Below are 26,924 nucleotides of genomic sequence, written 5' to 3' on the forward strand. Positions count from 1 at the left end.
TCAAATGAGCCATCGTTCCATTTTTCAGCCACACCATCAGGGTCAAAGGTTAACCAGGTGACCTGCTGCCTGCTTCTTAAAGCTGCTGATTATCAAAAATGTAGCCACATCTGTCCCCAGGACAACAGGCGTGAGTGTCCTCTGTAACTTGTGTGAAAATTTGGGCGTGAACAGAAGCTGTTGTCCAGGTAAGATAGCACCTGGTCACACATGCTGGTGTGTTCAGGTGAGTCTCAGGCAGGGGCGTAGTTTCCAGGGAGGTTAGGGGGATTATGACCCCCCCAATAATCAGACCCAACCAATATAACCCCCCCCCCCCCCAATAAAATTATGAATTATTTTGCATAAATAGGCTGTTGATTTTCTTTACTCATTTCAGGAATTCCCAGCAAAATAGTTGCATGTTTAATCATCTGGGAATTTACCCAGATTTATTTATTTATTTAGACAGAGATCTTGACCCCCCAAATGTTCAGCACAAAGTTACCCCGATGGCTCAAGTTTATTCACATAATAATTAAACTTGGATTAAATTACTGTAAATCCCCGCCTGCTGCTAACTATACTAATGCAGTATTACTGCGGTAGTAGCAGTACTGCTGATACTTTACTGCGTACTAAAACCACAGGCTGGTGTCTCTGAGTGTGTAATACTCTTTAAACTGCAGTTTTTAACCTCTGACTTTAAAATTTTAGCCCTGCGACAGACTAAAGACTGGCGACCTGTCCAGGGTGTACCCCGCCTCTCGCCCCTTGACAGCTGGGATAGGCTCCAGCACCCCCGTGACCCTGAAAAGGATAAGGGGAAGTGAATGGATGGACTTTAATTTACATTTAACTATTTTTTCCACTCAGAAGAAAAGGCGGGAAGAGCTGCTCGGCTAAACCGACGTGATGACGTCAGACCGTGCGTATTCTGCTATGATCCGGGAGATGCTGTCAGAGGTGAGTGTCCCGCTGTCGGTGAACTGGCCGTTCGTATGAGGGTCCTCGGTGGAAGCACACCGGCGGGTGCTCCGGTCCTCCTGCCGGCTGCCAGTGGCGGGGAGTGTGGGGGAGGAGCGGACTTTGCACCGGGGAAGGAGAGCTACCTGATTGCGGCTAGCTGTTAGCCGCTATCAGCTAACTGAGTCCTGGTGATACGCTTTTAGAGCTAACGATGCTAACGGTGCTAACGGAGCTAACGGAGCTGGACGGAGAAGCCTAGAAACAGTGCTACTCCAGGACGTAGACAGAGCCCTGACTCGGTGCGTGGGAGAGTGTTTGGGTCATTGCACTCACCACCAACAAACACCGTACCTGCGCTCAGACGCACACTGAGGTACAGGCGATGGATACCTGTGCAGGTGTTTGCTCTGAGAAACCAGTCTGTGGATGAATCAGCTGATGGGTGCACTAGTGACAGGTGACAGGTGAAGGCTCTGGGGTGTCTCAGGTGTGTTTTCATTTTCAGTAAGAAACATGTACCTGCTGGCGTTACTCAGGTACAGCTCCTCCACCTGTGAGGTCCAGGTGTTCTTATTTCCACCCCATCAGTGTCCAGCATCATGTTCAGGTCATCCCATCTCAGATCACAGTGGGTTTTTACTTCCCAGCTCCACAGTAAACTTCCTATCAAAGCGAGTTTTTACTCCCCACTGTTGTCAAGTGCCTGCTCACAGGGGCCTGACAGCATTATTGTGGGGTCTGTACCTCACAGTAGAAAGCACTGTGAGGCAACTGATGTTGGGATTTAGTGCAACATAAATACATCAGAGTTGAATAAAAAACGTTGAACGGCAAAACAAGCAGTGACAGACTGGGAATGGTTTACGGATGAATTTCACAATACTGCAAAATAACCACATAGAATAATATTTGATTCTAAACATCCAAACATTAAACAGGAACACTGAGACAGATCAGAGAACTGGAGTGAGCCGTTACATTCATTCCACTCATTCATTAGTTTCGGTGAATTTCCACAGTGGGTTTGATGTTTCACTCTGGTTTTTATTGGTTTCACTGCTGGTTTTGGTGTTTTTAATGATTATTGTAAGGAGGGCATGTGTCAGAGGCAGATTTATGAAAAGACTTAAAGACGCCCACAGTGTCGCTAAACGCGACCATCACCTCTCTGTAGTTTTAGTTTAGTGTTGGTGAGAGTGAGGCAGGCTCTGTGGAGATCCTCTGTACATCAGTTAGTGCAGAGTCACTGTGGGCTGAGCAGGAAAACCCCACAGTGACATTTACAGTGCAGATGGGGGCGGGTGCAGTGCTACTGGGACTGTCATCACATTATTGTCCTCCAACAGGCCTCAGCATGGCACACGCAAAGTATAAAGACACGAGGGGTGGCTCAAGACTTTGGCACAGTACTGTCCATGCTGAGGGTTTAATAATGAGAGGAAAAAAACAAACGTGATTGGTTCATGTCTCAGTCCGATATGACCCCAGGGGTCGTGACCTTTGCTATCAGACGCGATCCGAGTTGCTCTGCAGGGCCGAGGAGGAGCACGCTCAGGCGTGCAGCAGGTGGTGAGGTCGGAGCTCAGCACAGGTCACCTCTGTGGGTTTGGACTGCTGGCTGAGGGTGGAGGCGGAGGGGCAGGTTTAGAGCAAAAGTGATGCTTCGCCTCTGTCTTCATGGTCGTGGAGATTATCGACTCATCAGGGAGCTGCTGGAGAAGAAGCGCCACAGATTAGCCAGTGAGTGTGCGGTTTCGCAGTCGGACACGCCCCTCGCCGTGATGCCAGTGCTCGTCTTGAAACCTCGTAGCAGGGCTCCTGAAAGCTTTGGGCGATGGGCATCTGTGGTTGTAGATGGAGCTCTGTCCGTCATGGCAGGGTGGAGGCTGGCCTGCCTGATCCTGACCGGTCCGGCCGCTGCATGCTGAGGCTGTCGGGGCTCCGCCCACACCGTGGTTCTGCGGCATGCTGTTTCCATCAGGCTGCGGGGGGGATTCCCTACGGGGAACGCCGCTCGCATTAACCCTTTGTTTCAAGTGAGTCGGCAGCTTCCAGGCGCAGTGGGAGGAAAGGTGTTTAGGTGAGATGAGTGTGAGCTGGAATCCCCCGCTGGCTCCACGGTGGAACCATCCAGCTCACGTCTACTGACACGCTTCCTGCCTCGCCGTCCGGCGCTCTGGCCTCATCTACGTGCCCCTCAAACCCGGCTTCATCGAGCACTGATCGGTAATCAGTCTGATCGACCGGTCCCGGTGTGAGGATGTGAATTTCCTCTCTGATCTTTATTAAATCTCACCACTGCACCACAGACCTGATTCTACTTCCTGTTTTCATTAATAGCAGTCTGTGTGTGTGTGTGTCAGCCTTGGGGTTGAAATGTCTCTAAGAACATTCATTTATTTTCACATCACTGATGGAATCATTTATTTACTGATTGAAAATCAGGTAATGTGATCAGACACAAACATGAAAACAGTCCAATTTCTTTGAACCTGCTTTTACTGTGAAAGGTGACGAGAGGTCGAGTAAAGTAAACGAGGGTCCCTGACAGTTTCGAGGTTCGTGCACACATAACTGAAAAGTAGAAATAAACTTTATTTAAAACAATTGAAACAACACCATCGCTTCATTCATGATTCAGTCATTTTTTATTGTCTGTTTGTGCAGATTCATTTGATCAAAAACAAACTTAAATAATCTGGTGTAGGGCTGGGCCATATCATACCGTTCACGGTAATACCGGTGTAATTTTGGGCAACGATAGAAAAATGAAATATCGCGATAGAATATGGGTAAAACGCGCATGCGCAGTGCCTTTGTTTTCGTACGCACACGTCGGAAAAAGCATGGCGGTGAAAGCAAATCGTTGAATGAAACAGATGAAGCAGAACTGGTTTGTAAAAATGCTGCAGCTTCACTGGTGTGGAGCTGGTTTAGCTTTCGTCTGTCAGACACACAACAAAGCACTATTTTTGGTAGCGCATGCTAGCGGGCCGTCGTTATTATGGTGTTTTTTGGAAAGGATGGCACACTTAAAATCAATCCTTTGATTTTTCTGAAAGTCGACAGAGCCCCTTATAACCCCGTGTGCCTTATGTATGAACTCTGGTTGTGTTTACTGACCTCGAAACTATTTTATGTGCACGGCGCTCGAAAATCTGTCAAATGTTTCAGTACGACTTTGCTAAGCTACGAAGCCGCACCGCGTGATGGATTGTCGGAGCATTACGGCTATCGTAGGCGGAGCCTCGCGGAGTGATACGTACTGTGCTTCAACATAATATTACCGTATTGTGTGTGTATAACCCCTTTAAGTTTTGTGGATATTATACATGGTTATGCTGAGGATATGTCGGCCAGTTTCCACTGGAAATGCCTTTTGGTTAAACTGTCAGCGAGGAATTTGCACTGTTACATTTTTATATAACTTTAATTCACATAAAACTGCTTGTTTAAGTGAAAATACATTGATGTTGTTTTTTTTTTTTTTTTGCACTAATAAAGTTGTGAAGTTGTAAAGTATTTTGTCTCGTGTCAGTTATATCGTTATCGCAAATTTTCAAATGTATATCGTGATAAATATTTTTGGTCATATCGCCCTGCTCTAATCTGGTGTTTCCAACCTCTGGCTCAGGGCCTGGTGAGGGCCCAGAACTCAGTGTGAGAGGTCAGCACAGCAAGACAAAAGCAACATCTTTGTTTTTGTAAATAACATTGTTATTAATGATGATCAGGAATCTGAAGGTTTGTGGGGAGGGGGTGGTCAAACATGTGGTCCCAGGGCCTGAAGAGGTCGGTGCTCCTGATCAGCAGCTCGGAGACGATGACAGGAAGCTGTGGAAAGTTCAGAGAAGAGGTTTAAGCTCGTGTGACGTAAACATGGAAACACTGATGACATCAGGCTGATTGTTGTCTGATTTCTGAATGAACAGATGTTTGACAGGAAGCGGCGCTTCGGGTAGAGCGCTTTCGGTTTCTGGGTTCCTGCTGTGTGTGTGGGCCCGGCTGCTCTGAAGGTCGCGGGGTCCTCCGACTGTATTAGACAGGAAGTTGCTTTCAGAATAACGGCCGACATTATGCTCAGATTTGTCTGCATTAAATCGGCTCATTGGTGGCGCTGATTGCCGCGCCATGCCCGGTGATATGGACTGATTGAGCGTGTGCGGGCGCGCTGAGTGCTTTGTGGGCAGCTAAATGGAGGCGGACTGGAAATCATGGGCAGGGGATTCAGCGGAAGCCGCTGCTGCGTAAACTCCATAATGGATCCATCAGCACGCATTGTGCTGAGGGATGAGCTGCGAGCGCACACAACACAACGACAGCAACAACAATGCAGCGGCAGCTAATCGCCCCGCAGCGCCCCGCCATCTCCTCCATATCTGCTCCGGCGCAGCAGCCCGTGTGATCGGTTCAGCTCGCGTGTCAGCAGATTGGTGCAAAACTTCTGCTCCGTCCAAGTGATGAGCAGGAAAACTCCATCAGCTCCACCAGCCTGCATGCACGCTCACAAAGCCATCGCACTCCTGTATCGCTGTGATCAATATGATCGATGGACCATCAATGGGCCTGACGCACCGACCTCACACTGCAGTGCTGCGTCACAACACGCATGGCAGTAATGATCACAGTGATAATAAACATCAGTGTTATTGATCATAATGATCATGTTGGTATGAGTCATTCATGGTTTGTAAACAGTGATACACACTGTGTGTGTGTGTGTTGGTGTGTGTGTGTGTGTGTGTGTGTGTGTGTGTGTGTGTGTTGCTGTGTGTGTGTGAGATTGGAGTCCCGGGTGACGTCACACACCTGAGCATCATCACACACAAACGCTGACAAGCAGCTTTCAGTCACAACAGAGATACACTCTAACAACTGTCCAGCTGCTTTAATACACCTGAGCAACAGGTAATCAGGGTCTTGGGGGCAGAGTAGGGCTGCACGGTTAATCGTTAGAAAATTGCGATCTCGATTCATACTTATGTGCGATCTCATTTCCAAATGACAACGATTTAAAAAAAAAAAAAGAAAAGGAAAAAAAAGACGACAATTGTACCGCATTTTGATCCGGGACGTAATCTGCATGAAAACAAGCGCTCACTCTTCCTGCTCAATAAATGACAAGGGCGGAGCCTTATACCACGTGATACAGAAGCTGTGCCGTGTGATGCTAAAATTAGCAGGAAAAAACAACGGAGAGCACGTCAGGGATGACGAGAAAGTGACAGGAGAAAATCCGTCCCGGTCAACCACCCAAACACCAATAACGGGAACCTTATACAGCGCTTCCCTATACCCGTCGACCTCCCACAGGCACAAAGACATTACGGAGGCTATCACTTATCACCTGACCAAAGATATGGCTCCATCAACACTGTGCAAAACGAGGGATTTAGGAAAATGATCAACACCCTAGACAAACGCTACACAGTGCCGTCCCGCAACTATTTTTCTATTGTTGCACTACCTGCTCTGTACACGCAGCGTCGAGCAACGGTGGAGACGGAATTTCAAGCAGTACAACATTTTGCAGCAACGACAAAACGTGAGACATTTGTTGTTTTTATGTTCAGTTTCAACTGTTACGAAGTTGATGTGCAGTTAATAAGTGCAATAAATATTTATACTGGAAAAGAAAATCGTGAGAGAATCGTGATCTCAATTCTAAGCCAAAAAATCGTGATTCTCATTTTATGCAAAATCGTGCAGCCCTAGGGCAGAGCCTATTCCAGCTCCACTGTTTAAGCTTTTCCACTTTCCCCTCTGACAGTTCAAACCCTCCTGATTTCCTGCTGTGACAGCCCGGTGCACATGTGTCCTTATATGGAGCGTGTGGGGGTGGCTGCACACAGACGCTGAGCGTGCACCTGTCGCACCTGACCGAACCTGATTCACTGACGCTCAGGTGTTTCATGACTCTGAAGAGTGTATGAAGAGTATATGACTCCATCTGTGAGTAACAGCTCTCATCTGCCCTTACAGGAGACCCCGCCTCCCGCACAGGAGACCCCGCCTCCCCGCATCCTGCTGGTGGAGGCGTTTTATGGCGGCTCGCACAAACAGCTTATGGACCTGTTGAAGGAAAACATCGCGGGCTGCTCCGTCTTCACGCTACCTGCCAAAAAATGGCACTGGAGGGCAAGAACAGCGGCGCTCTACTTCAGCCAGACCATCCCCGCCTGCCCGTCATACAGGTGAGACCCAGACAGGTAACACAATCCACACTTTAACCCTCACTGTGGGGTGGCTGTGGTTTAAACCTGCATGTAACTAATAAACTGTCCCCACCTGAACTCCTCACCTCGTTAACTCTGAGCACAACTGTCAATTAACCACTGACATCACCAAACGAGAGTCAACACACAGACAACACAGACATTTAGAGGGAGGTCTCAGAGGCCTCGCTGCTGCATGAGCAAAGACTTACCTGGTGACGGCCATGAGGATGAGCCTGAGGATCAGAGAAGAAGCTGCACTGCATCAGCTGTGGATGCGGAGGAGGGAGGCTCGGGGAACTCCATCAGTACATGTAATGACTCAGATTAGGAATTAATCAGCGGCTGTGGTCCCTGCAGGGTAAAAACAGGTAAAACTAGAAAGTGCATTTTCTGAAGAAACTGCAGTGTGAATGCTGAAATCTCAATATATGCACTGAAATTAATTAATTGCTGAATTTCAAGTTAAAAATTTTGAATGAGATGAAAAATACAGAAATTTTCACCTGAAAACCAAAGTTCAGAACTTTTGAAAGCTGATGTTCACACAGCAGAAGTTGGAAAATAACTGAAAATGTTTAAATGTGAATTAGAAAAACTTAAGTAATGGGAAAAGAAAATTTTAGAGTCAGAAAACATCTGAATGAATATTATGATATGAAGTTCATATTCTTTAACCCTTTAAGACCTACCATAGAACCAAGTCCGCCAGAGCTTATAGTATATTTTTACATGCTGTGGAGCCATTTTTTTTGGAGCATTTCAAGTTGCTATACATCAATACAACCATTATAGCCCAAATTTTAATAATATGTCTGCATTAAGTGCATAGTAATTACATAAATTGCAAAAAAGTGCAATAAACTACAAAAAAAAACATATATTTCTAGTTAGAGAAATTTAAGAGGCTTATCCCTCAAAACTGTAAATACAAAAAAGTTGCACAAACTAGTTTCCCACCAAAGGAAATTTATTTTGAGTGTCTTCATAGTTTTATTTTGAGATACACCAATTTTCATATACTGCAGGAAAAACGAAAAAATATATTACAGTGCAAATTTGCAAAATAACAGCATATGCATCAAAATAAAAATATTTCCAGCAGTGCAATATGAGTCCTCAGCATCCCAGAAACGACACAGAAAGTCATACAGTCAAACATAACTTTTAAAAACACAAGTATAGGCTCATAAGGCCACGATGGTAAAAAACTACATTTCCGCAAAATGACGTCACTTCCGGTTTCGGGCAGGTCATGCGGTCATGTGATAGTTCACGCTGATGGACGTAGGAAGTGTTACGAACAGCTGATCGGATCGGCAAAGCGTGTTTCTGGAATATTATGTTTTTGTTGCTGCAAGTGCTTTTTATGCAGTTTTTGCAAAGCTATATGTGGAAGGAAACCGTGACCTAGAACAAGCTGATGGCATAAGATGTAAGTACAACTCCTCTGGTTTCATATGCAAAAAAAATTATTGCGCTAGCTTACGTGGTTGCAGTGCTACCGGGATTTAAAAATAGTTACGCAAAATGGAGCGTGTCCGCTCCGACCGGCTTTAAAGGGTTAAATCACAGAATGACTAAAATGTGATCCCTCCACTTGGATCCACACAGTATAAAAAGTTTACATCTCTGAGCTTTGAAAGACATGCTATTGGAAAGAGAACAATGATCGCGACGTTGAGGGTAAAATGATGGCTGTAGAGCAAACACTGTGGACACAGCAGCAGTTGAAAGAGACGTGTTTAAGATGAATCTTGGCAGAGAGAGAGAGAGCTCGTTAAGCAGGTGTGAGCCTGGTTGCTATAGTGACTGCACCCAATGGCTCCATACACACGCACACAGACATGCGCCTCACTTCTGCTGCTTAAAATAAACAGAAAAGTCAGCCCGCAACAAATCGTTCCCAAATCAAAAGTACACGTCGTATTGACAAAATTCTTTCACCGTGAGCGCCAGCAATGTCTAGTCTACTGAATTCTCAGTTTTCATGCCTGTGGAGTTTATTATATGGGCGTGACGACAGTGTAAAGACAGCCTGTACTTCTGATTTTCAAACGAACCTTCTGAGCCATTTTAACATTAGTCTATGGAAGAGTTGGAGGGAGGAGGCTGTGCATTGGTGACATTTATGACAGAACCATAACACCTATTACAATAATAAACACATTGGATGAAAGAGGACAGCGATGGCTACATTTTGAGGGTAAAATCATACCTGTAGAGCAAACGCTGTGGACACAGCAGCAGTTTAAAGAGAAGATTTCAAGATTAATTTTTTCGCTCCTCTCACTCTAGCAGTTGAGCTGTTTCACTCTAGCACCAACATTCCGTCCCATACACACCCATTATAAACTCTGAAACGGGTGAAAAAAAAGCATGAAACTTTGTGTTGCTCTGAGGAGATTTGCCAAAATTCTGTAACTCCCACAACAATGATAGTGACATTTTCTGAAAGCCAACAAAAATACCTACGTTTTGATGTATAATTTGTGGGGGTTGAGGGAAAATTGAGCAAGTAGCAAGTTGTTCGGACATGAAGAGAAGATTGAAAAAGGACAAATGGCCCACTCAAAGCCAACTGCATAGCAACCATAACAACGCATGTATTTTCTGAAAAATCACAAAGATGAAACTCAAAACTTAAAGAGGGATAAGATGAAAACGGTAACAGACATGAAAAAGCTGAATCATACATGAATAGCCCAATAATTTGTGAACATTTTAAAGTGTGAATGGCGTTTCTACGTGAAAGTATGAGGAAGTAAAGTTTCAAAAACGAGCAAGTTTTAGCAGAATTGCGGAAATTTCCCATTCATTTTGATGGGACAAAAAATTGCACAAAAAGCTTAATATTTTAAGTATAATAGCTATAACTACCAAAAGTCATAGCACCCATCTCCAGAAATAGCAGAATAGTTTAAAGTTTGAACGGTGAAAATAGCACAAAAATTGTGGGAGTAGTTAACGTACAGAAGCAACTAGAACTAGAAAAATTTGCATTTCCTGTGAAAATGCTGTGTGGATGCCTTAACGCTGAAGATGTCTGCTGAAAAAAGCTGAAAAAGTTGAAATTTGAAAAAAACGTTGCCCTGAGCAGGATTCGAACCTGGCCCTTCTGGTCTCAAGGCGGCTACTCATCTCACTGAGCCAAACTCATTCTCACAAAGAAGAGTTGGAGAGACTGACAATTCTGCTGAAATGAGCAGAAGTGGCTGAGAATTAATATAATAATAATAATAATAATAATAAACTTTATTTATAAAGCACACTTAAAAACCAAGGGTATGCCAAGGTGCTTAACAAGTAAATAGAGTATAGGAGGAGGATAATAGAAATAGGACCAAAGCAAGTACTAAATATGCAAGCAGATAACTGTCACTAATACATAGGAAAGCAACAGGTACAGAGCAAACAAGAATTTAAATGAGCATAAAAGTGCATGATATAAAATCATAAAAGAAATATTAACTAGAGGGAAAGGCAAGATTGAATAAGTGGGTTTTTAGTCGTGATTTAAACAGTGCAATGGAATCAGATGCGCGGAGGTCGAGAGGAAGGGTATTCCACAGTACCGGGGCAGCCAGAGCAAACGCACGGTCACCCCGGGACTTCAGTCGAGATCTGGGTTGGGTCAGAAGTAGTTGAGTGGCAGATCTGAGTGTTCTAGCAGGAGTATGTGGTTTGAGAAGTTCACTAAGATAACTTGGCGCTAATTTATTAATAGTTTTGAAAGTAAGGAGTAATATTTTAAATTGAATACGGTACTTTATGGGCAGCCAATGCAGGCTAGCTAGGACAGGGGTAATATGGCAAAATTTCCTGGTACCAGTCAAAAGGCGGGCTGCTGCATTTTGGACTGTTTGCAGTTTAAGAAGAAGAGAAGAGGGAAGACCATAGTACAAGGAGTTACAATAATCCAACCTGGAGGTCACAAAAGCGTGAATAAGCTTCTCCAGGTCCTCATGCGGAATATAATGCCTAGCCTTAGAGATAAGGCGCAGTTGGTGGAAGCTAGATCTCACTACAGCAGACACTTGCTTATCGAGTTTGAGCGAGCTATCCAGCAGTACACCCAAGTTACTGACATAGTCACAAGAAAAACTAGCAAAGGAACCCAGGGCAGCACAGAGTTGGGCACGAGGGATTTTACTGTTGAACACCACAATCTCAGTCTTCTTATCATTTAAAACGAGGGAATTACTCAGGAACCATTCTTTGACCTCCCGCATGCATTCTTGAAAGTAGTGCAGGGACACAGCAAGGTCGTCAGTAAGTTCAAAATAGATCTGTATGTCATCGGCATAACAGTGGAAGGCGATATTGTATTTTTCAAAGATTGCGCCTAGAGGGAGCAAATACAATGAGAAGAGAATAGGGCCTAAAACTGATTGTGCTGATAAGAGGTGAAAAGGCTAAAAACTTTGCAGAAAAGGGGTGAATCAGCCGAATTTCTGCTCAAGAGTTTTTTTCTGAAAACAGCTGAGATTTGTGCTGATAAGAGGTGAAAAAGTTGAAAATTTTGCTGAAAAGAGTTGAATGAGAAGAATTTCTGCAGAAAAGATGGAAAGAAGCAGAACATTGCGCTGAAAAGAGGTGAATGAGCAGAATTTCTGCTGAAAAGAGTTAAAAAAGTTTAACTGTGAACTGAAAGAAATGTTGCCATAAGCGGGATTTCAACCCGGGCCTCCCAGTCTGAGAACGGATGCTCATCTCACTGAGCAAAAAAAAAAAAACAGGTCAACCCGGCAAGGAAAATCAGTGAGGCCACTGATAATATGGCAGAAATGGGCAAAAAATATTGCAAAAAAAATTCCATATCTCAAAAAGAATAGAAGTTATGAGCACCAAAATTCATAGCCCGCATTAGCAGAAATAGCAGAATCGCCATTCAAAATAAAGATTTGAAGAACAATACTGTGAATGCTTTTCAAGCATTCACACTAACTTCACCGAGGCTGGAAATGTAAGCTGCGTCAGAAAGAGCAGAGGACCGCAGACGGAACCCTGAGGAACCCTGCCTCGTGGAACCTCTTTAATGAGCATGCTCAGATTAAGTGTCATGTGATTTGTTCTGATAAAGTCCATGTGACCAACATCAGCAACTTTGTCCTTGTGCTGGTAGCAGCGAGCTACACATCCGCTCAGCAGGCCGTTCCAACAAACCAACCAGTATGCTTTGCAGTCTCACAAGGGCTAGTTTGAGCGTTTGTTTCTAACACCTTTAGCATCCTGTGGAGCTCGGGCTGGTCGGGCGCTCAGCTCAACATTTAGGGGATGTCATCAGTGACTGCAGCAGCAAACAGAGCTTCGAGTTCCAATCCAACTTTATTTATAAAGCACTGTAAAACAGCCAGCACAGGACATAAGAACAGCAGATACAACGAAACAGCAAAAGAATAAGCTCTACATTAAAAAAAACAACATCCTGTCAACTGAAAGCCATCTTCTCTCAGGGTGAAGACATTTAAAAACAGAGGCCCGTCTAATCTGTGGAGGCAGATGGTTCCACAGCGTTTCATACAGACGTGTCTACAGATGTCATCACATCCCAAACTCTCTGTCTGACGTGTCCACAGCGATTCACCGTAAGCAGGCAGGGATCACAGCGACCTGAAACCGCCACTCTGACAAGCTGCTGATTCATATCTGATCACATCAGAGAGTGCAGATCAATACCACCGTTCTTACAGGGACAACGCTCTGACTCATCCTCGGAGCAAAGAGTCACCATCTCACCACGCTGACCTTTGACCTCCTACTCCTTCAAAACACTGAGGTGTGACGAGCCACCGGCCTCTGATCTCTCTGTGTGGGTTAGACGCTGTCACCAACTGTATGAGGACATGTCTGTGTGTGTGTGTCCCCCCCCCTCCCAGAGCATGAAAGAAGCAGGGACTTTTATTTTGAAAACCCACTCTGACATTACTCAGCAAAGCCACGAACCATCACTCAAGCATCCATGTGAGCCCTGAACGCTTACTGGCCCTCTCCATCAGTGCAGCCCAGGAGAAGGAGCTCCTCCTCCGGCCTTACACTATCACCTGCTCGAAGCAGGAAGCAGGCGTCGGCTCTGCAGTTCACTGAGGAATTCTCAGTGTTCTGAGATGATCAGCTGAGCTGCTGACACGCTGTCTGCACCTCCTTCATTGTCTCCTCTCTCTGCAGGCTCCTCTTCAGCAGCTCCGTCCTCAGCCTGTGTGAGCTGGCGGCTCTCAGACCGGATCTGGCCCGGCTCAAGAAGGTTCTGTACTTCCACGAGAACCAGCTACTTTATCCGGTCCGCCGACACCAGGACAGGGACTTCCAGTACGGCTACAACCAGGTGCTCTCATGGTGAGTGTGTTTGTACGGGTGGGGGAGTCCATGTCGTGCTGCGTTTGTAGAGCCTAACCAGAAGGTACTGCTGGGTCCAGGGTGTGGGCTATGACACCATTAGGCTGTGAGGGCGATGCACGCAGACAGCAGCAGAAACCATGTGCTCCGGTAACTACCGTCATTGGAGCGAGTCAGCTGGTCTGGAGCTGGCGGTGTGCCACAGAAAGCTGCCGATCAGCTTCCTGTCAGCTGTCTGAGTAATGGCTACTCTGATGTTCGTACTGCCAGCATCCAGCCCGTAAACTGATTATTGATTATTAGCTGATTGATGCGCTGTGCTCTAGTTTGCCTTGGTAAGGCAGTGTGTGATTGGTTAATGAGCTGCTGGGATGCGATTGGTTAATTGCGGGGGCTGTAGTGTTCATTAATCAGCGGCGGGACAGTAACGAGCGGCAGAAAACTGATTGTTGTTGATCTGCGGGCAGCTCGTCAATAAGCCGAGCCGCTCCGTCTCCTCTAACGTGGTTACAGTGCCATCAAATAACACAGCTGGGATCGTTAGCAGATGTCTGATTGGCCCGTGCCCAGCGGTGTCCGCACGCCTCCCCGCAAAGCCTCAGTCCAAACTAATGTATCTGATCTGGATCACTCTGCATGGAGGCGTGTCTTCATGTTCACCTGAAGCTTAAACATGACCTATGTAAACCTGCAGACAGTGGGTCCTTACACTCCTGCCCAGGTTTTCCTCAGAGTTAGTCTGAACTTCAGGACGTAAACACAGGTGTACCTGTTCCAGGACGAAGCTCTGACCTCAGGTCAAAGTTCACGTTACACAGGTGTGTATAGGTCAAAAGCTCCAGGTGCAGACACGGCTACACACTATAAGTGAATAATTTATATGTGAGGGCAGCCAATCAGAGTTTAGTTGTCTTAAAGTGGGAGGAGCTACAGCAGCTTGTTTCAGACAGGTGACCTGAATCTCAGGTAAACTGCAGAGCGTGGCCTTCAGTGATGGAGCTTCATGTCCTCTGTCTCGTGTGTGTGTGTGTGTGTGTGTGTGTGTGTGTGTGTGTGTGTGTGTGTGTGTGTGTGTGTGTGTGTGTGTGTGTGTGTGTGCGCGCGACACCAGCCTGGTGGCAGATGTCGTGGTCTTCAACTCCCGCTTCAACATGGACTCCTTCCTGTCATCCATCCCCTCCTTCATGAACAAGATCCCAGACCATCGCCCCAAAGACTTGGACTGCCTCATCAGGCCCAAGTGTGTGGTCCTGAACTTCCCGCTCCAGTTTCCTGATGTCAGCAGGTCAGTACACGGCAAACCTGCAGTCCCCTAACTCTGGATTGTTCTGTAAATAGTTTGAATAACTTTGCTGTTTACAAATCGTGTGCATAGGTTACTAAAATGTATAATTTCTATTTACATTTCAAGTTATGCAAATGATTCGTTAAACATGTTTGTGTTTGTTACAGTATCCTTTTTCTACTCAGATTTGATGTTTTTGCCTGATTTGTAGATGAGCTGTGTTGATACAGTCAGTAAATTCAGACCTGAGCTTGTGCTGAAAAGACTGACAACAAACAAGGCGAGGAAACCGTTTTTAAAGGTGAAATTTAGAGGTCAGAAACAGCCAATTATACTCCAAAGAGTTAAAGTAATGCAGTACATTACTTAGTTACTCCAGGATACAGATGTTTGATATACTACTGGTTACTTTACTTCCATGATCTGAAACACTGTCACTAATCACCCTGTCGTGATGAGGACGTCTGCTCTGCAGTGTCTCATGTGTCTCATGCTCCGCCCTCACACTGTGAGGAAGTGATGACACGGCCGCCATCCTCCACGTCCTCCTCCGCCATGCTCAACACAGGAAACAGGAGTGTTAACGCTTAGACTGAGGAGGAAGCAGAGAGCTCCATGAAATCTTCATTTCACTGTAATGACCTATAACATTTAAACTCTGCTTACTCTGCTTTCATAAAATAAACAGATGACAATCATCATGTTCTCGGTCAACTCGCTCCGAGAATGTGTGAGAGCGAAGAAACAGTACAGCTGCCTCTGAGCACACCTGAGCACAGCTCCCCTCTGAGACCAATCACAGCGCTGCTTTAGCTCATTAGCTGGCAGGTGTTCCTCGTTCTTTCCTATGGCACAAGAAGGATGCCGCTGCTTGTTGGAGCGCGTGCAGTGTGGTGTTTGTGGTCTCCATCCATCAGGCGGCTCTGACAGGTGGACTCGTGTAATTGGATAGTGATTGACTTGCGGCGGTGCACAGACGGAGCATCCATCACGTCGAGGAGGATCAATGAGCGCATCACGTGAGCAGCAGGTGTCCTCCTGCCCGCAGTGTTTGGTCTTCTAAGCTTTGTCTGCTTTCATAGTGGCTGTCACCTCCTGCAGGTCAAACTCACTGAGTGGAGAACGACAACAGACCAACGAAGGTCTCTGACGCGTCCTCCTCTTCCTCCTGCAGCCTCGGCCTCTGCCTGCACCCACTGAAGCTGTCCAAAAAGTCGATACTCTGATATTAATCAATACTAAAGTCATATAGAATTAAGACATCACGATTAGGGCTGGGCCATATCATACCGTTCACGGTAATACCAGTGTAATTTTGGGCCACGATAGGAAAATGAAATATGGCGATAGAATATGGGTAAAATCCGCATGCGCTGTGCCTTTGTTTACATACGCACATGGCGGCAACGCAGAACGAGAAGAGCAAAAGCGGATCGTTGAATGAAACGGATGAAGCAGAACTGGTTTGTAAAAATGCTGCAGCTTCAGTGGTGTGGAACTGGTTTAGCTTTCGTCCGTCAGATACACAACAAAGCACTATTTTTGGTAGTGCACGCTAGCGGGCCGTCGTTATTACCGTGTTTGGAAAATACAGCGCACTTAAAATCAATCCTTTGATTTTTCTGAAAGTCGACAGAGCCCCTTATAATCCCGTGTGCCTTATGTATGAACTCTGGTTGTGTTTACTGACCTGGAAACTATTTTATGTGCACGGCGCTTGAAAATCTGTCAAATGTTTCAGTACGACTTTGCTAAGCTACGAAGCCGCACCGCGTGATGGATTGTCGGAGCATTACGGCTATCGTAGGCGGAGCCTCGCGGAGTGATACGTACTGTGCTTCAACATAATATTACCGTATTGTGTGTGTATGACCTCTTTTTAAGGTTTGTGGATATTATACATGGTTATGCTGAGGATATGTCGGCCAGTTTCCACTGGAAATGCCTTTTGGTTAAACTGTCAGCGAGGAATTTGCACTGTTACATTTTTATTAGAGATGGCACGATACCACTTTTTTATGTCCGATACCGATATCATAAATTTGGATATCTGCCGATACCGATATGAATCCGATATAGTGTTTTTTAATCAACAAAACTGTTTTTTAAAAATTTTGCCGCATTTTGTATAAGTTCATACTCAAGTTTAAAACAACAACTACACTAAAGCTATTCTGTTATACCTGTATACAAAAAAAATATTTCATAGTTCAGCAATACTGATCAATCTAATAAACTTAAACCTACACCATCCTCACTATTCTGGTATTTTAAAGAGTACTTAGCGTAAATATTAAGCAACCTAACTAATAGGGTTCCAACTCCCAGCAACAACAAAAATAAATAAATAAAAAATAGGGAACCACCCCTCACGCTCCACCTCATGATGCTTAATCGACGTAATCAACCTTAATTTGATGCAGTGTGAAAAAAAAAATGCACAGAAATCAATTATTTTTCAAGAAATATTAAATAGATTCAACATCTTTCTTCAACAAAATTGCAGACTGCACAGATGGTACCTTCCCAAAGGAAAAAGTACTATAGCTTACTAGGGTATATATATTAGACTTAATAGTTACTATATACAGTAATTGACTTCTATTCATTTTACATCAAATTAAAACTTTGGGTGTCAGATAATTATTTATTAAAAGCTAGACATTTTAAATGAGAATAAGAAAGAAAAGTATGTCTTTGTGCCCCCTTTTCCCTGTTAATGCCCTATCGGCCCCCCCTGGCTAAACTTTGCTAGGTCCGCCCCTGCACAGTTACAGCCGTCAGCTACGTAGAAAAAGATCCTCGAGTAGAAAGTAATATTAAATACATTCTAACAACAGCTGATCAAGCTTTAACGTGCTGCTGTTGTTCAGCCGCTGGTTTCCTCTTTCTGGTGCAAAGTGGGCCAAAAACAAACTAGAGACACGGACTCGCGACAGAAAAGCCGATCAGCTGATCGTTAAGCAGTTTCATGATTGAAGTAGCAGCAAGAGGAGGAAGTCGCTCCATATATCGCTTGTTAAGCTTAACGCAGGAATGCTTTACAAACATTCAGAGATGGACTTACACACTTGCTTTACTTCTCTCGGGGATAACTTTGTTGGAGATGAAATGCCGGGTTGCTAGCGAAGCTCCACATGCTATCCAGACCACCGACAGGTCCCGCATGCCACAGCCGCTCTATCACGTGATGCATACTGCTCCGACGTGCTAACGTTCTGAGGTGAGTTACGGCGTGTTGCAAGTTTTGTGAGGTGCTTTCGTGATATTTAATGGATCGGATTACATTTTTTATTTTTCTCCGATATCCGATCCAGTAATTTAGGTCAGTATCGGACCGATACCGATACGTAATATTGGATCGGTCCATCTCTAATTTTTATATAACTTTAATGCACATAAGAAACAGCTGCTTGTTTAAGTGCAAATACATTGATGAGTTTTTTGCACTAATAAAGTTGTGGAGTTGTAAAGTATTTTGTCTCGTGTCAATTATATCGTCAGTTATGTCGTTATCGCAGATTTTCAAATGTATATCGTGATAAATATTTTTGGTCATATCGCCCTGCTCTAATCACAATATTGTCACTGATTTCAGTTTGGACGCAGTCAGAAATATTATAATTCTCATCATTTATCAGCACATATCCATATTTTATATCTATGTATAAATCAAAGCTGACACTGTGAGACTTCAGAGGTGTGAGCATCACAGCAGAGGCCTTTGTGTCAAAGTATTAGTCCTTTATTTATCCAGGTAAAAAATCTCATTGAGATTAAAAATCTCATTTTCAAGAGAGACCTGGCATCATGGCAACAAAGTAACTGAGGATAAAACAGAAAAACATGAAGGACATGTTCCTGGTCTGACTTTTTTATAGCAGATAACCTTAAAATACAACTATGAATCGACATGTAAACATTACCTGATGCTGCTGAAGTGCAGCAGATATAAGTCACAGAGGTTTGATTAGACACAGCTGAGAGTTTGTAATCTGAGAAAAAGTTTCTTCAGTTTGAACAGCAGAAATGAGGCTTTATTGTTGGAGGCCGACAGCAGTGAACACAACAGCAGACTGGTGCGTAATGAGCAATGAAGAAAACAGAGATTTGTGATGGGAAATTGTTCTCTGAGTGCACTGAGAGAGAGAGCTGTGCAGGAAGTGTGATTTATCGTGGTGGAAGGAAAAACAGCAAAGTCAGGGAATTCATGACGATGTTTATCAAATGTGAAGCGTAGTGTGGATCTTCTTTTGCTGCTGGTTCAGTGGATTTTGTTTGGAGAGTCGCGACACCTGTTGCATCAGAATCTGTGAGCTGTCGGCTTTCAGCCCCGACGGCGTGTCTGTGCGAGAAAGCCGACAGCTCACAGATTCTGATGCGTCGGGTCCGCGCTTTGTGTTTACGTCTTTGTGCCGAATCCGTGTATCTGCTCTCATTTGCTGTTTTAGCTGTTTGGTTGTTGTTGAAATAGTTTTGTGAGCTTCAAACTGAGATTCTGGACTTGCTGATAAAATTCATTTATATTCAAAAATTGAGGATTTAATGAATCAATAATTTTTTTTTTTTTTTCCAAGCTAAAATTGATTTTAATCGGAAAATCTATTTTTTTTAAACCCACCCCTATTACAGAGATCCAAACACTGCGATACATCGGGGATCACTGACAGCAGCTGTTGTGTTCATGATGATCACGCAGTAAAAGGACCACAGTCTCTGAGTCTTTGAGCTCAGGTGTAGAAAACCTGCACGCAGCCATGCACTGTGACAGAGCAGAATCTGAGGATCAGCTGTCAGTGTGACTGCAGAGTCGGTGTGCGTTTGCCGCTCTGGGCTGGGATGAAGTCGGTGTGCGTTTGGTCCTCTGGGCTGGGATGAAGTCGGTGTGCGTTTGCCGCTCTGGGCTGGGATGAAGTCGGTGTGCGTTTGGTCCTCTGGGCTGGGATGAAGTCGGTGTGCGTTTGGCGCTCTGGGCTGAGGTGAAGTCGGTGTGTGTTTGGCGCTCTGGGCTGAGGTGAAGTCGGTGTGTGTTTGGCGCTGTGATTATTGGTAATAAAGTAAATGCGCCACAGTGATTTTTGACCTTCATTCCTTCGTGTTTAATCAGACTCAGAGGTGAGGTCATCGTCCTGATCACTGCACATTTATCAGTAACATAATTACACCCCCCCCCCCCCCCCCCCGCTCATGTTTTTATTGTCTCCAGTCAAACATCTAATTTATAAAATGGATTATTGAATCAAGTTTTCCCAGAAGCCTTAGAGGCAGAAACTCCACTGAGAGGCCGTCCAGCTCTGTGGGGAGGAGGAAACAACCTCCAGACACCCCCCTCCCCCTCTCCCTCCCGCCCCTCCCCCGTGTTCCCACGTAAGCTTTCCTGGAGCCTCTGCAGGATCTCAGAACAGTAACAGAGCAAGCAGCATGCTCAGAGGAAGTGATGTCACCTTTGACAGTCCCCACTATGGGTCACTGTTTTCTAAATCTTAGGGGAGGGGCTTCCAGCTCTAAATGTGTCTGATTGGTTGATGACTCACAGCGGCTGCGGCTCATCAGGGGAGAAGACCGTTGTTGATGTGACAGCAGGACCCGTTAGCTCCTGATGCTAACGGGTCTGAAGTTTCTATCTCTGTGGTGGACATGTACCTGCTCTGAGTGCGCTGCAGTCTCCACTCATTTCCTGTTTTTCTTTCTTTTTCAGGTTCTTGCCTAAACACAAACTCCTGCAGCGGCCTACTGAGCAGTCTCGTGTTGATGATATCATGTTGCAGGGCGAGCAGCAGAGCAGAGCTCACGATGAAGATACGCCACGGTACAAATCCATCCCTGGTAAAACTCAAAGACTCAAAGAGTTTTGTCTCACATCAGTTTGTGACCCGACAGGTGTGAGCAGCCTGCGGAGGGGGGCGGGGCCAGCCAGGTGAATCCTTTGCACATCGTGTGGCCTCACAGGTGGTGAGTTCAGTCTGAAGCCTTTACTTTGAAAACTCTTTTGAAAACTCTTTTAAACCAAGGCAGCAAAACAAAATAAAACACATTTCAGAATAAAAGATTTTACTATTTTTACTTTGAAAATGAAACCAGAATGAGACTTTTATATCAGCTGTAAAATAATCTCATGGAACATCAGACCTGAGCTAAACTGCCACAATAAACCTAAGAAAACAAACCTCGAATAAAGCTGTCATTTTAATTCAATGCACTTTTATTTCTACAGCGCCAAATGAAAACAACTGTCGCCTCAAGGTGCTTTATATTGTAAAGTCATTGTGATCATATGACCCCCTATGAGCAAGTACTTTGGAGACAGTGGAAAGGAAAAACTCCCTTTTAACAGGAAGAAACCTCTGGCAATGGCAGGGATAGCTCAGTAGGTAAAGTGGTTGCCCCATGATCGGAAGGTCGGGGGTTTCGACTCCACTGAACGGCTACCCTGAGGTACCCCTGAGCAAGGTACCGTCCCTACACACTGCTCCCCGGGCACGGCACTGGTGGCTGCCCACTGCTTCACTGGCTGAATGGGTTAAATGCAGAGGAGTAATTTCCCTATGGGGACTAACACATACACATTATTACATATTATTATTATTATTATTATTATTATTATTATTATTATTATTATTATTATTATCCAGCAGAACCAGGCTCAGGGATGGGCGGGGCCATCTGCTGTGATTGGTTGGGGTGAGAGAAGGAAGACAGGATAAAGACATGCTGTGGAAGAGAGACAGAGGTTAATAGCAGGTATGATTCAATGCAGAGAGGTCTGTTAACACATAGTGAGTGACGAAGAAACACCCAGTGCATCATGGGAATCCCCCGGCAGCCTACATCTATTGCAGCATAACTAAGGGAGGATTCAGGGTCACCTGGTCCAGCCCTAACTATATGCTTTAGCAAAAAGGAAAGTTTGAAGCCTAATCTTGAAAGTAGAGATAGTGTCTGTCTCCTGAATCCAAACTGGAAGCTGGTTCCACAGAAGAGGGGCCTGAAAACTGAAGGCTCTGCCTCCCATTCTACTTTTAAATACTCTAGGAACAACAAGTAGGCCTGCAGAGCGAGAGCCAAGTGCTCTAATAGGGTGATATGGTACTACAAGGTCATTAAGATAAGATGGGGCCTGATTATTTAAGACCTTGTATGTGAGGAGCAGGATTTTGAATTCTGGATTTAACAGGAAGCCAATGAAGGGAAGCCAAAACAGGAGAAATATGCTCTCTCTTTCTAGTCCCTGTCATTTATTTTATTTTATTATGAAAAGTTCTGTTATATTAAAAGGAAAGCTTTTATTTTGAAAGTAAAAAACAGGTAATTTCACAGAATCTTCAGCTTTTATTTTGAAGCTTTGAGACAGTTTCCTGCTGTTTGTCAGGTTGAGTGAGTGAAATGTTAATGAAGACGTATAAAAACTCAAAGTTTCACAGCGTGAGGCTGCAAGTTCACTTTCATTAAAACACAAATCCTCTATCATCATGAAGTAATCAGACTACAGTTACAGCAGGTGGAGGCTTGTAAACATGACGTGTTGCAGTGTGAGGCTGATGGTGAGCGTCGGCGTGTGCACCTCACCTTGCGTTGTATCGGTGACAAAGCGGCGTGCTGTAAGCTGCTGTGGTGGCACAAACACAGATGGATTACGGCTGCGGCAACAAGGATTTCCTGTTAATCTCTGATTGAAGCTGCAGCTCATCAGGCTTTAATCTGAGCCTGGCCCCGATCCTCAGATTACAGCCTCTTACTGCTGAGGGGGGGGCTTCCAGGTGAACACGGTGCTGGAGCTCGATGAATATTAATGAGCTCTTGGCCCTTCACTGAGCATGCACACAAAAAACTGAAAACAGACTGTCAGCAAATGGGGCTTTTATTTTGAAATTATGCTTTAAATCAGCCTGCTAAATTCCTGTAACTAAATGGTAAATGGTGATTTTATTTATATTTTATTATCTGATAAAATAATTGACTTCACTATTGTAACGTTCTCTAACTAAGGCCTTTTATTTTGAAAAACAAATCACCCTGCTTTCTATAACTGACTCTTACTGTGAAAGTCTTGACAGTATGAACTATCTAACTGAGCTTTTACTTTGTAAATCTGTCAGCAGTATTGAGTCTGTATAGATTTTATTGTGAAATTTGAAGATTGCTGTGATTGATGGATCAGTTTCATGTGACAGGTGGCATGTTTCTGGTAGCTTATAGATGTATGACATCATCAGTGTGAGACCTGATTGGTGACTGGAGCATTATTGGTAGGTGATCAGGATGATTGCGATCAGTTTTCGGGCTGATGGCGGACGCTGCAGCTTCCTGTGTGGATGAATTTGAGGGTTCTGGTGGCTGTGAGGTTGATCCTGTTAATTACGCTCTCAGACCGAGAAGGCGGGGATGGTAACTCTCGGTCCTCCCCGTCACGGCGATGCTCGGGGAGGAGGATTGGAGGCTCGCTGAAGGAGTGAAAGGTTTGCGGGAAATGAGGGAATTATCTGCGGCCGGCCGGAACGAGCTGCGAATGGAAGGAATAATCTGCTTGCTTGTCATCTGAGGAGATCATTGTTGCCGCTGCGGCTGCTGTTTGACCTTCACTGTGTAAGCAGAGGATCAGGTGGAGACGACCACCAACACCTGACGCCACACAGAAAGTCACCTACATGCAGGAAACAGGAAGCAAACAGCAGCTGGGCGTGTTCTTCTGTTGGCTTGTCCCAAGCACTGCTGACCTCTGACATCACAGCCACCTGACCACCTTCAGACTTCACATACATGTATTAAAGTGTGTGTGTGTGTGTGTGTGTGTGTGTGTGTGTGTGTGTGTGTGTGTGTGTGTGTGTGTGTGTGTGTGTGTGTGTGTGTGTGTGTGTGTGTGCGTGCAGGGAGCATGATAAAAACCCTGAGCTGTTCTTCAGCACTCTGCTCAGACTGAAGGAGCGAGGACTCGACTTCCACCTGTCCGTGCTCGGAGAGACCTTCACCGACGTGCCCGGTACACACACAAATACACGCACACACACACGCGGGAAGGAAAAACTCCCTTTTAACCTCCAGCAGAACCAAGCTCGAGGAGTCCAGCAGCTCCTCCTCTCACTGGTTCTCAGGCGGCAGTTGAACCATCTTCTAAGGGTCAAAGGTCACTGCTGCCCCTGTGTTTCTAACGGATTGTATCATCAGCTGATGATGTGATTGTGTGTGTGTGTGTGATATTAAAGTTTTAGAGCAGCCTTTAAATCAGCTTCATGAGCACTGAATTTAATCCCATTAGGACGACTCTAATCGACTCTGATTGGCTAAGAGGGTCACAGTATTGATTGTGACACGCGCACACACACACACACACACACACACACACACACACACAATATCTGCAAGTTATTTCATTCTGTTTATAACCTTCTCCTCCTTCCTCTCCTCCTACTGCAGAGATCTTCTCCTCCTCCAGACTCCTCCTGGACTCCCACATCTTGAACTGGGGTTTCCTCCCCTCTAAGGAGGACTACCTGAGGGTTCTGTGTGAGGCTGATGTTGTTGTCTCCACTGCCAATCACGAGTTCTTCGGCGTCGCCATGTGAGTCACCTGTTTTACCTGCGCCAGGGTTGATCTCATGCGCCTTTATACAGATTTACTCTCTGGTGTTCTGCAGCAGGAAGTTCCTATAGACAGAATAAAACCATAGTTTAATTATAATGTGAGTGTGACCAAACAGCGGGATTTTAAAGTAAAAGTCTTAGTTTTAAAATACAGAAATTAATTTCACGTGACACCCCCCCCCCCCCCCCCCAACAGATTTCTGTTCTTCCACACAGTGTAAAAGCTGAGGCTTTTATTTTGTTGACATTTGCAGACACTTTTATGATGAAGCTCTTATTTTGGTGAACTGTGTCCTAATACTGTTGTTTTGACCAGCTGTATGATGAAGCTTTTATTTTGGCAGGCCGTGTCCTGGTGCTGTTATTTTGATGGGCTGTAGGCTGTATGAAGAAACTTTTATTTTGGTGAGCTGCGTCCTGTTATTTTGGTGGGCTGTATGAAGAAGCTTATAGTTTGGCGGGCTGTGTCCTTCTGTCATTTTGATGGACTGCATGATCAAGCTTTTATTTTGGTGGGCCGCATCCTTCTGTTATTTTGACGGACTGTACATCAGCGGTCTCCAACCTTTTTTGCGCCACGGACCGGTTTATGCCCGACAATATTTTCATGGATCGGCCTTTAAGGTGTTGCGGATAAATACATCAAAATAAAACTAGTACCGGTACCAAAAAAAAGAAAATTTATTCATAACACACGTGAAAAGACCCAGGAAATCGAGTTAACGATAAAAACGATAACAAAATAACGCTGAAAACCGATAAAAACCCTGAAAACTATACATTTCACACCTGAGCCTCAACTCTCACAGCCCGGTGTCAAACGACTCACGGACCGGTACCGGTCCAAGGCCCGGGGGTTGGGGACCGCTGCTGTACATTGTATGAAGGAAGCTTTTATTTTGGCGGACCATGTCCTGCTGCTGTTATTTAGTGGTCATGTCTGAGTTTGTGTCCTTTAATAATTCAGCGTGAGCTGCTGCTGTTCGGGGTGCGTTTGATTCCACTGCAGGCGTCGCAGCGGTCGGTGCAGTCCTGATCTGAGAGTCTCTGCATCCCTCCCAGGCCTCAGAGTCTTCACTCAGGTGTCACATCAAGGACTCTTTGAAAGAGTCCAGCAGAGTCCTGCAGGTGTGACTTCAGTCAGCCCGAATCAGCCAATCAGACAGTTCGGAGCATCCGTGTGATGTTCACCTGATTCATGTCAGCTCTATTGATCCCAGATGAGAGAAACGAGCACACACGAGGACTCTGCAGCACCGAGGAATCCAGCTAATGTTCAGACTGTTCACAGCAGTAATGATCGGGTCATTAGCGATCACATTATTGATCAATCGCGTCAGAGCAGCTGAACTCTCAGGCAGCAGCTCGCCTCTGCACTGATTGTTAATGATCAGGTTATTGATCAGTGAGTCACATCAAGGCAGTCACATGACCACATGGTCAAAAGTTCCTCTGCTAAAGAATCCTGCACCAATTACAGCAGAGAAGAAGAAGAGCGCCGTCCGAGGGGGCGATAGTGCACGCTAGTGTTAGCATGCTAACAGGCAGAGTGCTACTTAATCACTCAGACCTGCTGACTGAACAGGAAACTCAACAAAATAAATGCCTGCATGTAGATAGAAGGGGGGAAAGTACAAGTTTATTTTAACAAAATAAAAGCCTCTGTAAGGTGATAACTGAGGGGAAGTCAGTTCTGTTTATTCCTGGTTTCTCATTGGTCAGGACTCTCAGGTAATGGTAGCTGGTACAGGTGTGCAGAATGCTCTGCTCTCTCATTGGCTCTCAGGTGAGTCACGTGTTGAATGTGTTGCAGGTTGGAGGCGGTGCATTGCGGCTGCTTCCCTCTGTGTCCGAAGGCGCTCGTTTACCCCGAGATATTTCCAGGTGAGCACACCTGTGTCTCTGCAGCTTCTTCTTCTGCTGTCCTTAAAGGAGCACACCTAAACTACTACTTGTTCTCTAATGCAGCACAGTACCTGTACTCCACACCTGAGCAGCTCTGTAAGCGGCTGCAGGGACTCTGCAGGAAGCCCGACGTTGCCCGTAGACATATCGTCAAGGTAACGGCATTTAACCGATTAACTGTGTCGTGCAGTGACGACCTCCTCCGTCAGCATGTGGTTCTGATTCTGCAGGTGGACACCTCGGCCTACTCCTGGGCCGCCCTGAAGCCGCGTTTCCAGGATTTGTTGTCAGCCCCGTGTCCCTGAACACACCGCTGTCGCCATCGCGTCTGACCTGCGGCGCCACTGAGCTCAGCATGAGAGCCAACTCTGAGCCCACGAGTCTGGACTCGTTCTGGTCTCCTCAGACTGGGTTCTTGGAGGAGTTCTGTGCTGGACCCACAAAGAGGCCAATTCTTCCTCCACAGGACTGATCAGACTGGACCAGGTCCTGGTCTTGATCCTGGTTTAACTCTGGGTCCTAGTCCTGATCCTGGACCTGGTCCAGGATTCTGAAGTTTGTTTGTGGTTCTGCTGAAGATGCTGTAAAACTTTTCTGATATGTTTGAAATGGACTCGTTTGTTATTGATAAACATGACATAAAATCAGAATTAACA

At 45.3% G+C, this 26,924-nt stretch overlaps 1 protein-coding gene across 4 annotated transcripts; it reads left to right on the plus strand.

Annotated features, from left to right (window-relative positions):
- Positions 1-814: 814 nt before the first annotated feature.
- Positions 815-26,924, plus strand: gtdc1 (glycosyltransferase-like domain containing 1). Of its 4 annotated transcripts, XR_013974175.1 has the most exons (12): positions 815-945; positions 6,931-7,142; positions 13,332-13,499; positions 14,611-14,784; positions 20,483-20,593; positions 20,665-20,736; positions 23,652-23,761; positions 24,196-24,340; positions 24,708-24,768; positions 26,177-26,247; positions 26,332-26,423; positions 26,499-26,924. XR_013974175.1 is itself a non-coding variant. In XM_080903677.1 (11 exons), exons 1-11 carry the CDS (start codon positions 895-897, stop codon positions 26,571-26,573), a joined length of 1,281 nt encoding a protein of 426 aa, XP_080759803.1. In that variant the 5' UTR covers positions 815-894; the 3' UTR covers positions 26,574-26,924. The 4 variants fall into 4 exon arrangements, 3 of the variants coding, with proteins under 3 accessions (XP_080759803.1, XP_080759805.1, XP_080759804.1); XM_080903677.1 differs by lacking the exon at positions 24,708-24,768; XM_080903679.1 differs by lacking the exons at positions 815-945; positions 24,708-24,768 and adding an exon at positions 953-1,247.

The sequence above is a fragment of the Rhamphochromis sp. 'chilingali' genome (genome assembly GCF_963969265.1).
Source record: "Rhamphochromis sp. 'chilingali' genome assembly, chromosome: 14".
In the NCBI taxonomy this organism is placed as follows: domain Eukaryota; kingdom Metazoa; phylum Chordata; class Actinopteri; order Cichliformes; family Cichlidae; genus Rhamphochromis; species Rhamphochromis sp. 'chilingali'.

Excerpts from the sequence above, each read along its gene's own strand:
- gtdc1 (XM_080903677.1), top strand. The coding sequence starts at position 895 with ATGACGTCAGACCGTGCGTATTCTGCTATGATCCGGGAGATGCTGTCA. Across the intron at positions 14,785-20,482 it reads CAGTTTCCTGATGTCAGCAG|GTTCTTGCCTAAACACAAAC; the intron begins GTCAGTACACGG and ends TTTCTTTTTCAG. Across the intron at positions 20,594-20,664 it reads CACGATGAAGATACGCCACG|GTGTGAGCAGCCTGCGGAGG; the intron begins GTACAAATCCAT and ends GTGACCCGACAG.